This window comes from Oncorhynchus tshawytscha, linkage group LG03 (genome assembly GCF_018296145.1).
Source record: "Oncorhynchus tshawytscha isolate Ot180627B linkage group LG03, Otsh_v2.0, whole genome shotgun sequence".
NCBI classification, from domain to species: Eukaryota; Metazoa; Chordata; class Actinopteri; order Salmoniformes; family Salmonidae; genus Oncorhynchus; species Oncorhynchus tshawytscha.
Window position 1 is genome coordinate 71,482,574 of NC_056431.1, and position 13,482 is coordinate 71,496,055.

Consider the following 13,482-nt stretch of genomic DNA (forward strand, 5'->3'; position numbering starts at 1 on the left):
CTTGTTCCACCCCCTATAGCCTCACCAGGCCCTCTCCCTTGTTCCACCCCCTATAGCCTCACCAGGCCCTCTCCCTTGTTCCACCCCCCCTATAGCCTCACCAGGCCCTCTCCCTTGTTCCTCCCCCTATAGCCTCACCAGGCCATCTTCCTTGTTCCACCCCCTATAGCCTCACCAAGCCCTCTCCTTCGTTCCATCCCCTATAGCCTCACCAAGCCCTCTCCTTCGTTCCATCCCCTATAGCCTCACCAAGCCCTCTCCTTCGTTCCACCCCCTATAGCCTCACCAAGCCCTCTCCTTCGTTCCACCCGCTATAGCCTCACCAGGCCATCTTCCTTGTTCCACCCCCTATAGCCTCACCAAGCCCTCTCCCTTGTTCCACCCCCTATAGCCTCACCAAGCCCTCTCCCTTGTTCCACCCCCTATAGCCCCACCAAGCCCTCTCCCTTGTTCCACCCCCTATAGCCTCACCAGGCCCTCTCCCCCTACATGCTCACTATGGTCCCTCTCCTGATGAGTAGATAATGCCATTTACGCAAAATTCAATAAAATATGGTTTGTGGCCTGAAGAGCTTTAAAATTTAATACGGATTTTTTTAGCTTCTACAGGTCTGTTGTGGACGAAGAACCACCCAAAATAAGCACCCCTGTGCGTTACCCTAGCTGTGCACAGAACCACAGTTACCTCATGTACCTGCTGCTTCCCTTATTTCTATGTCCTCCTTATTTCCAACGGAAACTTTAATGAACATCTAAAATCAGATTTTTCTTATTGTCACAAGACATAACACCGCTATAGAGAAAGGGCTCAGCCAGTCTTTGGCCCTAGTGCACACAGGTTGTATAACGCATTTGGCACAATGACTGTGCTAAAAAAAGAGGACAATGGAGACGGTTCTGTTGTGCAGACAAATTAAAACAAATGTCAAATGTGTCGTACATTAGTTGGACAACCTGAGTGTGTACTATCGTAGGCCTTTGAGTGAACACAGTTTACCTTTTCCGCAGCTGACCTATGTGTCATTAACAATAGCTTCTGTTGTGGTGCTTTAAGGTCACCGATTCGAAGACAACCCTGGGATGAGGCGTCATCTGGTGAAGAAGTCGTCTCGATGCCAGCTCACTCAAAACAGCAAAAGCTCTCCGACCCAGTCCAGCCTGAAGAGGAAGAAGAGGGTGGCTGACAAGAAGACCCATGAGGTGAGACATCAGACTAGTTGTTGATTGGTTAATTGATAAATTGATTGATTGTGTGTTATTAATTATCTTATACATCCAATCTTCCTAGTATTTTTTTTACTAAAGATTAAGCAGCTCTAAAGCCAGGGGACTTTACAGTAAGGAAGCGTGTTGCCAGAATCTCCTGTTGGAGTCATGACATAGGTCTAAGCCCTCAGTCATGAGCTTAGGAGATTTATTTTTAGACTGTATGAGATGTAGGTGAAGTTATGGATAACTAGTTGTCTGTTTGGTACCTGTAGGTGAAGTTATTGATAACTAAATCACATTTATTTATAAAGCCATTCTTACATCAGCTGATGTCACAATATGCTGTACAGAAACCCAGCCTAAAACACCAAATAGCGAGCAATGCAGGTGTGGCTAGGAAAAACTCCCTGGAAAAGGCCAGAACCTAGGAAGAAACCTAGCCCCCCGACACAAACTATTGCAGCATAAATACTGGAGGCTGAGACAGGAGGGGTCGGGAGACACTGTGGCCCTGTCCGATGATACCCCTGGACAGGGCCAAACAGGCAGGATATAACCCCACCCACTTTGCCAAAGCACAGCCCCCACACCACTAGAGGGATATCTTTAACCACTAACTTACCATCCTGAGATAAGGCCGAGTATAGCCCACGAAGATCTCCCCCACAGCACAACCCAAGGGGGGGGCGCCAACCCGGACAGGAAGATCACGTCAGTGACTCAACCCACTCAAGTGACGCACCCTCCTAGGGACGGGATGGAAGGACGGGATGGAAGAGCACCAGTCAGCCATAGGGTTAGAGGCAGAGAATCCCAGTGGAAAGAGGGGAACTGGCCAGGCAGAGACAGCAAGGGTGGTTCGTTGCTCCAGTGCCTTTCCGTTCACCTTCACACTCCTGGGCCAGATGACACTCAATCATATGACCTACTGAAGTTATGTTGTCTGTTAGTTGTCTGTTTGGTACCGGTTTTTGAAGTCATGGATAACTAGTTGTCTGTTTGGTACCTGTAGGTGAAGTTATGGATAACTAGTTGTCTGTGTGGTACCTGTAGGTGAAGTTATGTATAACTAGTTGTCTGTGTGGTACCTGTAGGTGAAGTTATGGATAACTAGTTGTCTGTGTGGTACCTGTAGGTGAAGGTATGGATAACTAGTTGTCTGTGTGGTACCTGTAGGTGAAGTTATGGATAACTAGTTGTCTGTGTGGTACCTGTAGGTGAAGTTATGGATAACTAGTTGTCTGTGTGATACCTGTAGGTGAAGTCATGGATAACTAGTTGTCTGTTTGGTACCTGTAGGTGTTTGTGGAGCTCAATGAGCTGATAGTGGATAAGAACCAGAAGATGCGCTGGAAGGAGACTGCTCGTTGGATCAAGTTTGAGGAGGACGTGGAGGAGGAGACAGACCGCTGGGGAAAACCCCATGTGGCTTCACTCTCCTTCCGCAGCCTGCTGGAGCTTCGCAGGACCATCACACATGGTAACACACACAGACACACACACACACAGATATACACACAGAGATATACACACACACACATAAATATACACACATACACACACAGACAGACAGACACACACACACACACAGATATTACCCCCCCAGTCATAAAACCTTGTCTCCCCCCTCTATGCCACCCTAAGGTGTGGTCCTGTTGGACCTGGAGCAGACCACTCTGCCTGGCATTGCCAACCTGGTGGTGGAGACCATGATCATCTCAGACCAGATCAGAGCGGAAGACCGGGCCAACGTGCTCCGTGCCCTGCTGCTCAAACACCAGTGAGTGGTCATCTACCCAGGCTTTAGCTCAGAGGACGTCAAGATTCCACGCCCGTTAATATACATGCTGTCAAGAACGTGTATCATCTTAATCAGATGTTAATCAGAGACAGGAAGTCCAGGGCTGTTTTCCAAACGGCACCCTGTTCCCTATGTAGTGTGTTACTTTTCAAATCAAATCAAACTTTATTTGTCACATGCACCGAATACAACAAGTGTAGTAGACCTTACCGTGAAATGTTTACTAACAAGCCCTTAACCCACAATACAGTTGAAGAAATTGAGTTAAGAAAATATTGACTAAATAAACTAAAGGGAAAAAAAGGAAAACAAGTTTTTTACTGCCCTACTGTTTACCAAAGCCCATAGGACCTGTGGTTCTGGTCAACAGTAGTGGACATTTTAGGGAATAGAGTGCCATTGAGAGGCCACATCTACAGGGTTGTAGTAAGTGATGTTGGACCTCAAACCAGGATTACAAGTGGGACATCAACAGTAGAAAGCAGAGATTGTTGCATAAGACAGATAAAACATTTGTAAACAACAAAAAAATCTCACTTGACAAAGAGATGTCAATCTCAATGTGTCTTCCCCAGTGAAATAAGCTACTGCAGAGTTTTAAGTCATTCAAATATAAGTCATTTCTGTCCTACATGAAAATACAAAAGAGTATCACCCCGATGCCAACCCTCACCTCCCAGCCTCCATTGGTTTATCTATCTATTGATCTAGAGTTCATTACCATTTGCCCTAACAGAGCTGCTGCGTTGGCGGCACATGATAGATTTCAACCGGAATTATACAGTATCATGGAGAAAAAAGGCTTAATGAATATCAGCAGTCAAATGTAGTTAGGCTGAGGGCAGAGCAGGATGAACACATGTATGAAGGATAAAGGAAGACTTTCTCTGTGTATTTTGTTGTCTTCAATGTGGAGGTTTTCCACAGTTCAGTACAACCCCAAAAGTTGCCTTACGTTTGTGCACAGGACTATGGGGCATCAATGCATCTCAAACTATACACATGCACACACACCTTTTCAATATGTGTGAACCCTCCCTTCTATCGGTCTCCTGACCTCAGATTCAGTTTTTGCTAGTCCCAGCTTGGTCCCTAGTCCCAGCTTGGTCCCTAGTCCCAGCTTGGTCCCTAGTCCCAGCTTGGTCCCTAGGCCCAGCTTGGTCCCAGCTCTGTCCCCAAGCCTTCCAGTGAAGAAGAGGACTGAATGGTACCATGTTTGTCCATCAACAGTATTCATTTAACATGGTGTCTCCAGTTCCTCTGTGGTGGATCATGAATGTTTTACGGACACTCAACAGTCATGGTTTTCTGACTACTGTTGTGGTGTGTTCCTGGGGTTTGCTTCAAGCAATCATCCTTTTTTTTATGGTATGCTTTTTGGATGATCGGATGGATAACTCTAGGCCTTTTGTGGTCAGTGTCTGAGATCGATCGTTGTGTTGTATTAGTGTGTTCTTTTAGACCTATTGCTACAGAGCATTTGGATTGGAATAGGTTACAATCACCTAATTTCAGAGTCTGTCAGAAGGGACAATAGGGAAATAGCGTCAATAGTGTCTCTTATGAAAATCAAAGTCCTTTTTCTAGTTGTCATAGTAAAGCTTGAGGACAAATATGGTTTCAGTTGTATTAAGTCCCATACATTGTCAAGGTATTCTGGCTTCATCCCAGAAGTAGCACCTGCCTAGTCCCTATCTTATGATGCCAACCTCCCTGTACGCCATGTCACACCATGGGTCCGTGACAAGTCACCTGACAGTCTGTCACCAACCATAGAGCAAAATGGGCCAGGTGGCACCTCTGTCAACCGTTCAGAGAGATTCACTGTATGTGCAGCATACACACACACACATTACACACATAACAGACGGCGATCAACACCCACGCCACCAGGCCTCGTCACACACACCCCATCAGTTGAAACCTTTCGGCCACGTTTCCCACCATGTTACCAGGTGCTTTCCATGGGAAAAAGCTGTCTAATTGGCTGAGCCAGTTCAACATAGGAATTGATGATGTGGAAAGAAAGACATCAAGGTGGCTGTAGAATTTAGCTCATGGCTTACTCAGTCTGGGCGCTGCCTGAGTACAATCCGGTGTGGTGTCACACCTTGTTCCTTTGTTTTGTTGCGCTTTTGTGTCCAACTCGGGAGGTGGGTAACGAGAGCAAACGGACCTAATGATGGTGGTGATGTCACCTTTGGGTTGGAGCGGGAGTGTGATCAAACTGTCTGTGTGTTGTGAGGGGCATGTTCTCACACACACACACACACACACACACACACTGCAGTGTCTTTGTTAACAGGGACACACCCATTACAACCCAGTGGAGCCCATATGCTGAAAGAGCTGTTGGACAGTATGTATGGAGGATTGTTCCCTTTCTGTTTCCTTTCCTTTCTGTCTGTATAAACTATCAGCCACTCACCAACTTATTGAAGGAACACATTATATAGTATAACAACCTTCATGAAGTTCCAATCCGATTGCATTGTGTCCCTCTCCCAGCCCCACTCTGTTAATGTAATACAGCCTCCTGTATCTCCTGCTTCCAGCCACCCCAACGACGAAAAGGAGGGCCTTTTCCACCGCAACCACTCTACTAAAAGCCTTCACGGCAGCTTCCAACGCAACCACAACCACGTTCCCGACACCACGGTGCCCCTAGTGGCTGAAGATCCTACAGAGGCCCTCCACCATGAAAAGAAGCAGCAGAGCAGAGATGTGTTTGTGAGCTTGTCTGTTTAGTTTAGTGCACATCTATAGGCTGGAGTGGAGATGGATGCTGCTTGGGTGCTGCTTGGGTGCTGCTTGGAGGCTGCTTGAAGCTGCTTGGGGCTGCTTATAGGCTGCTTGGCAGCTGCTTATAGGCTGCTTGGCAGCTGCTTGGAGGCTGCTTAGCGGCTGCTTGGAGGCTGCTTGGCTGCTGCTTGGAGGCTGCTTGGGTGCTGCTTAGGAAGAATGTTGCTCTTTGTTTCATTTTGTCCAGCAGGCAGCCTAGTGGTTAGACAGGCAGCCTAGTGATTAGACAGGCAGCCTAGTGGTTAGACAGGCAGCCTAGTGGTTAGACAGGCAGCCTAGTGGTTAGACAGGCAGCCTAGTGGTTAGACAGGCAGCCTAGTGGTTAGACAGGCAGCCTAGTGGTTAGACAGGCAGCCTAGTGGTTAGACAGGCAGCCTAGTGGTTAGACAGGCAGCCTAGTGGTTAGACAGGTCACTTACACATGGTTAGCGGATGTTAATGCGAGTGTAGTGAAATGCTTGTGCTTCTAGTTCCGACCATGCAGTATGTTGGGCGGCAGTGTAGCCTAGTGGTTAGAGTGGTGGACTAGAAACCAAAAGGTTGGAAAATCAAATCCCTGAGCTGACAAGGTACAAAATCTGTCATTCTGCCCCTGAACAAGGCAATTAACCCACTGTTCCTAGGCCGTCATTGAAAATGAGAATTGGTTCTTAACTGACTTGCGTAGTTAAATAAAGGGTAAAAATGTAGGTGTGTTTTTTGGAAGTGTTGGTTGAAAAGCAGAAGTCAAATTTCAATTAGACCTTGTGTGCAAGTGACTAAGGGCTCTAATTCATCTGAATCACTGAAGCGTTACAGATTATGTGATAGAAATGTCAAGGTAATTTCAGAATGAGCTGACATAGGCAGCATTAACCTTGAATGCATTCTGCGCTAACGCTGGAACATTGCCAATCACAGCTGTAACGCTGAACTTCCAATATACGGATTGAATAGAGCCCAGTAGCTCTTCATCTTAATCAGCAGGCTGGAGTGGAGATGGATGTTTAAAGTTGTGGTCCAGTACAGTTAGAGTTGCGGAGACAATTATGATTTTATATTTGCGTCTGCATCTGAGTCACACGCCTGAATCGTCCTTCAGATGGACAGACAACACTGCTTCTTGGCTCAATAGCCTTGTCCAATTCCTCTGAAAACAGTAGAGGAGTCATCTGAGTAGATCATTACAAGTACTGAGACTAGGAGGATATTACAAAAATTCCACCTTGAAATGTCATATTGTATTCTATTTTGACCCCATTATACACACCTGTCTATAACATACATTAGGTCAGGGGTATTCAACCCTGACCCTACGAGGTCCACAGCCTGCTGGTTTTATCTTCTACCTGAACATTAAGTACACCCACATGGTGTCCCAAGTCTAAATATGTCCCTGATTAGAGGGAAACCATTTTAAAAAGCAGTGGAACTGGCTTTGAGGTCCAGAGTTGAGTTTGAGAGCATTATCGAGTGCACTAAAACATCAGATATATGCGGCTAGGACAGTAATGCAGCCAAGGTGGGAAACCGAGAAACACAGATAGTTCTTGGAATTGGAAACAGAAAGAAAGCTCCTATCAGCCACTCCACATGTCAGCTTACAGAGGTGCTCTTTGTTAAAACTTCTTGACTGTGAAACTGTAATGTTCCCCGTGGCTTGAAACATTGGAACATTTCAAACGACTCATAAAAATCAATAACTCCAGTCGTATTAAAAACGTTTAACAGGGATTTTAACATTTCGTACCTTGGTCACTTTGTCGATTTCTGTATGTCAGGGGTAGACAACTACATTCAGCCGCGGGCCGATCTTTGTCGGAGTGGATGGTCATAATTATAATATTTTGTGATCAATTTGCAGAGTACAACTAAGCTCAAAAATTGTATTTGAAATTAACAATAAATTCATAACTTGATTACATTGAGACATGATCATGTATGTTTCTTTGTTTATTGTGGGAATAGTTGGGATAACATTTCCGAAATAATATATATATATATATTTTTTTTGCTGAATTCTTGGTGATTTTACAGTTATTTTACAGTCTTGTTTATGACAAAAAACTTTGTGGGGACCCCAAAAAAATCCCTCACTGGCATCTAGCTGACCCCTGGTGTATGCTCATTAAACACTGATAATCACCGTTTGGCTGTTTTACTGTTCGACTGTTCGAGGTTCATAACAGTCTGTAAAATTGACAAATGTAGGCTTGTGAGCTTTGGACTTGTGAGCTTTGGACCAACTGAGGAAAGAGCCTGTGCATGTGCTGTGAATGTCTGGTAAAAGCTTGTGTTAGCACACAGGCTTAACATGAAATGCTAATGTTTCTCTTCCACCCACCTGTTAACGGTTGTCTGGTTTAATCACATCAGAAATCACTCCATCCCCCCCTGCCGATGGCTCTCCAACAACAGGTTACCAAACACACAAAACTCCTAGCGAAGATTCCCAAGGACGCAGAAGCAACCGTGGTCTTAGTGGGTAAGCTTAAGGATTGTGTGGGTGATGGTGCGTGTGCCTATGTGCAAGCATCTGTGCAGGAGTGTGTGACGTGTGTGTATTTGTGTGTGTGTGTGTGTGTTTGTATGAATGTATGTTTCGTGTGCATGTGTTTTGGATGTACATGTATTTCCAGGCTACATTTGTAAATATTGACTTTTTCCGTTCACGACATAGGCCTAAGGCGTTGTGTACCAGGGTTCTCCCCAAAGAATGCAAGCGTGGTGCTGCGTCACCTTGTGGACTGGCTGTGCCACTATGTCAAATATATATATATATATATATATATATATATTATATTATATTATATTATATTATATTATATTATATTTTTATAATATATATTATATAAATATATATATATATATATATTATATTTTAAATATATATATTATATTTTTAAATATATATATTATATTTTTAAATATATTATTATTTTTTTAAACTTTATTTGTTGTCATTTAAGGCCATGCACCATACCTTAATATAGTAACAAAATGTTTTGCTCTAGATTGCAGGAAATGGCAGTTACAGGTGTTAAAAAATATAAATAATTCTCTGAATCGCTCTAGTCACCGCCCCCCACCCCATGCTCCACCCCCCGCCGTACTCAGCAGTACCACCTTGTTCAAAAAACCTGGGGTGAACCCTGTATACCAATTCATAGAATTTCTAGCTGGCACAACTCACCTCTCCTCTGACAGTGATAGCAAATGTGATTTCTCAAACAAAATAGCTGCCCTGGAATCACACATTGTATATATCCAGTCCATGCTTTGTTAGCCATCACCCATCAGCACAAGCATTGGTCCCAGAGATCCTCCACTGTGTGTCATTCCTCAGGTTGCGTGGAGTTCCTGGAGCAGCCAGCCATGGCCTTCATCAGGCTGAGTGAGGCGGTCCTGCTGGAGTCGGTCCTGGAGGTGCCGGTGCCGGTTCGTTTCCTCTTTGCACTGCTTGGACCCGCTCAGTCCAACATGGACTACCATGAGATTGGACGCTCCTTCTCCACCCTCATGTCTGACAAGGTAGCCAACCTGAACAACAACAAAAAATGTCACACAACTTTTTCCCTAATTCCTCTGAGCTGTAAATGGTACCAATAGTACTTCCATTCAGGGCTGGTTTCCCAGAGTCAGATTAAAACTAGTCCTGGACAGAAAAATCATCAGTAATCAACCTCCATTGAAAGTGCTTCTAAGTCAAGAACTAGGCTAAATCTGGGTCAGGGAATCAGCTCTTCAAGATCTTACAGACCATTGCCCATCTCTCATCTCTCCCCAGAACTTCCACGAGGTGGCCTACTTTGCGGACGACCGGCAGGACCTGCTGAACGGCATTAATGAGTTCCTGGACTGCAGCATCGTCATCCCCCCGTCAGACGTGGAAGGAAAGGACCTGCTGAAGACAGTGGCCTCCTTCCAGAAACAGATGCTGCGCAAGAGGAAGGAGAGAGAGAACATTAAGACCCACACCACCCCCTGGACAGACCAGGAGACCAAAGGTGATTATAATGCCTTTGATTGATTGATTGAATTACTTTTTTTGTTGTATTTTTTTGTATTCATACAGTCCTTATATAACAATAAGGGTATATGTTCTAAGACCATTAGTTTATTCAGCTGATGTGTGAAGCACATATGTACCCATTTGGGGTCCCAGGACTAGATTGAGAATCCCAGGCATACTGTATCTGTCTATCTGTCATTTTATTTATTTAACCAGGTAGTCCAGTTGAGAACAAGTTCTCATTTGCAACTGCGACATGGTCAAGATAATGCAAAGCAGTGCAACACAAACAACAGAGTTACACATGGGATAAACAAATGTACAGTCAATAACACAATAGAATAATCTATATACAGTGTGTGCAAATGTAGTAAGATTAGGGAGGTAAGGCAATAAAGGCCATAGTGGTGAAATAATTACAATTTAGCAATTAAATAGATGTGCAGAAGATGAATGTGCAAGTAGAATGAATGAATGTGCAAGTCTGTCTGTGTGTCTGTCTGTCTGTCCGTCCAAACCAGAGGTGAGCCAGGATGAGCAGGAAGAGGAGGAGGACCAGGAGGTGGACCCCATGAAGAGGTCGGGCATCCCCTTCGGAGGCCTCATCCATGACATCAGGCGGCGCTACCCGCGCTACGCCAGCGACATAAAGGACGCCTTGGACTCACAGTGCATCGCCGCTGTCATTTTCATCTACTTCGCCGCCCTCTCACCCACAATCACCTTTGGAGGGCTGCTGGGTAAGAGAGCATGTGGGCTCATGCCCACAATAATTGTTTTTCTTCTACCTCAAGAATGTGATTGACTGACTTGTCAGAGCAAATAATGACATGTTTGCTATCTGTCCTAAGAGGATGTGTACTCCATAAAGAGCTATCTAGCTAAATAACCAGCTAGCTTGATAGATCCTCAAATTGGGAAAAAATGTTGTGACGACCTAGCTAGCTGGGCATCTCCATTTCCTTGTATCTCTATTGTACATGTCACTGTAGGTTTTAGACACTGATTCGTTCATTGATACTGTAGTGTTCTCATTAACTCGAAAGTAGCTGTTACTGAATGAGAGGAAGTTTAAAACTGTCAGTCAATATCCTTCTGCCTTTCCATTTAAACAGGAGAGAAAACAGAGGGCATGATGGGAGTGTCGGAGCTCATCATCTCCACAGCGACCCTGGGGGTACTTTTCTCTCTGATGGCCGGACAGCCCCTCCTCATCATCGGCTTCTCAGGACCCCTGCTGGTGTTTGAGGAGGCCTTCTTCAAGGTGCCTGAACAAAAACATATTTACAGCATGGCGATGGTAGATTATAATCCATCCAAAACTCACAGCCATTTTATGCATTAAAAAAATTGTCATGACAACGTTAGGAAAGTTCATGTTCCATTTGAAAGCCTATTTTCTCCTATTCTGAGCCTAATAGCCCCTCCTGTAGTCAAATGACCTAGTGGCCTCATGGGTGGAATGTTATACATTTTTTCAGAAGTAATATACATTATTTCTTTTTTAAACCCACTGAAAAGTGTTTCTATGTCAAACGGTTTTGTTATATTTCAGTCTTCTGTGATGTATGTAAAGTGTAATTTTGGGATGCAAATTTAAAATGTAATACATTTCAACCCTATATCTGACGTGGTACATGTGTCTTCTTTATTCTAAGGCGAAATGCATGTGTGTGAGGTGTATACTTTTGTTTCAAAGTAGATTTGTTTAAGACTACCAACAAACACTCTGTGTAACCCTGATTTAGCCCTCTGCAGTAAAAGGTTAAACATCTATTTAACCCTCCCTCCCTCCCTTTTCCACCCTCAGTTCTGCCAGGCCCAGGGCTTTGAGTACCTAACGGGCCGGGTGTGGGTCGGCTTCTGGCTCGTCTTCATAGTGCTGTTGATAGTGGCGGCCGAGGGAAGCTTCTTGGTTAAATACATCTCACCCTTCACCCAGGAAATATTTGCCTTCCTCATCTCACTCATCTTCATCTACGAGACCTTCTCCAAGCTCATCAAGGTACAACCAGTAGACAATGTTTTACATGACGACAGTCTAAAGGGCTGTAACTTCGTTGTTCTCTGGAAAAGAATAGAATAGATCAAATTGACCAGATGTGGTATTTGGCATATAATAATGACAGAAATTAAAATAAATAATTTTATGGTAAGTCCCAGCTGGTTGCATGGGATCTGTCCATTTGACTGTGACATGGATATTTTGTCCTTTTTACAGGTATTCCAGGAGCATCCTCTGATGAGAAGCTACCCGCCTGCTTTTGGCCTTCCCGGCATGGAGTTCACTAACCCCACAGACCCCCATGGCCCCATCCTAAACCAACCCAACACGGCCCTGATGTCTTTCATCCTCATGCTTGGTACCTTCTTTGTGGCCTACTTCCTTAGGAAATTGCGCAACAGTCGATTCCTGGGCGGGAAGGTAACCTATCGCAGCCATTTTCTCAGAAACCCCTCGTGTGTTGTCCATGGGCTCATGTCCAAGTTTTTGTCTATGTGTATCTGTCTTACAAATTACAATAACAATTTGAACACAAAAAACTTGAAGTGTCATGGATGCAGTATGAATTTACTATTTTAGGCCTATATGATCTCTGCAATTGACCCTATGATCTGAATAATTCAATTTTATCATGTGATCCCCCCCCCAAGGCCAGAAGAATCATCGGAGACTTTGGCATCCCCATCTCCATCCTGTTCTCTGTACTGTTGAGTTACTCCGTCCCCGACACATATACCCAGGTAACCATGACAACTAACTCCTGCATCTATCCGTACAGATATCTAAAGGCTACACTCCATCCCTGATAACTACACGCCCTAACTCACACACCACTAACACATTGAATATTTAAATAACGTCTCTCACAACCAACTCTCCTGTACTTCCTCGTCATAACAACTTTGCCCTGACTGGTCCTGTTTCTGTCGCTTTGGGTTTTACAGAAGCTGAATGTACCGTCTGGTTTCTCGGTCACGTCTCCTGACAAGCGGGGCTGGTTCATCAGTCCGTTCGGTGACCTCAAGCCCTTCCCCGCGTGGATGATGGGGGCATCGGTGGTGCCCGCCCTCCTCGTCTTCATCCTCATCTTCATGGAGACACAGATCACCTCGTAAGTGTTGCAGGTTGCTATGGTAACACCTTTCACTTTTGTTCAGTGAAGAGAGTGTCAATCTGTATAGTGGTGCTTGTCAGATGTGTTAGACTAGATCAGCTTGTGATCAGAATACAGGTTGGCTCATGCATACAGTTGAAGTCGGAAGTTTACATGCACCTTAGCCAAATACATTTAAACTCAGTTTTTCACAATTCCTGACATTTAATCCCAGTAATAATTCCCTGTTTTAGGTCAGTTAGGATCCCCACTTTATTCTAAGAAGGTGAAAAGTCAGAATAGTAGTAAAGAGAATGATTGATTTATTTCAGCTTTTATTTCTTTCAACACATTCCCAGTGGGTCAGAAGTTTACATACATTCAATTAGTATTTGGTAGCATTGCCTTTAAATTGTTTAACTTGGGTCAAATGTTCTGGGTAGCCTTCCACAAGCTTCCCACAAGAATTTGGGTGAATTTTGGCCCATTCCTCCTGACAGAGCTGGTGTAACTGAGTCAGGATTGTAAGACCTCCTTGCTTGCACTCACTTTTTCAGTTCTGCACACAAATCTTCTATGGT

At 44.5% G+C, this 13,482-nt stretch overlaps 1 protein-coding gene across 3 annotated transcripts in view; it reads left to right on the forward strand.

Moving 5' to 3' along the window:
* LOC112246499 (anion exchange protein 3) overlaps positions 1–13,482 on the forward strand; it is a 63,584-nt gene that overhangs the window by 32,469 nt on the left and 17,633 nt on the right. For all 3 annotated transcript variants that reach the window (XM_024414873.2, XM_042319961.1, XM_042319960.1), the window contains 13 exons: positions 1,055–1,200; positions 2,509–2,689; positions 2,854–2,989; positions 5,566–5,740; positions 8,168–8,276; positions 9,138–9,322; positions 9,579–9,798; positions 10,325–10,543; positions 10,919–11,067; positions 11,614–11,808; positions 12,025–12,228; positions 12,459–12,548; positions 12,753–12,919. In XM_024414873.2, coding sequence (XP_024270641.2) covers positions 1,055–1,200; positions 2,509–2,689; positions 2,854–2,989; positions 5,566–5,740; positions 8,168–8,276; positions 9,138–9,322; positions 9,579–9,798; positions 10,325–10,543; positions 10,919–11,067; positions 11,614–11,808; positions 12,025–12,228; positions 12,459–12,548; positions 12,753–12,919 — 2,176 coding nt within the window. The remainder of the gene's footprint in view (positions 1–1,054; positions 1,201–2,508; positions 2,690–2,853; positions 2,990–5,565; positions 5,741–8,167; positions 8,277–9,137; positions 9,323–9,578; positions 9,799–10,324; positions 10,544–10,918; positions 11,068–11,613; positions 11,809–12,024; positions 12,229–12,458; positions 12,549–12,752; positions 12,920–13,482) is intronic.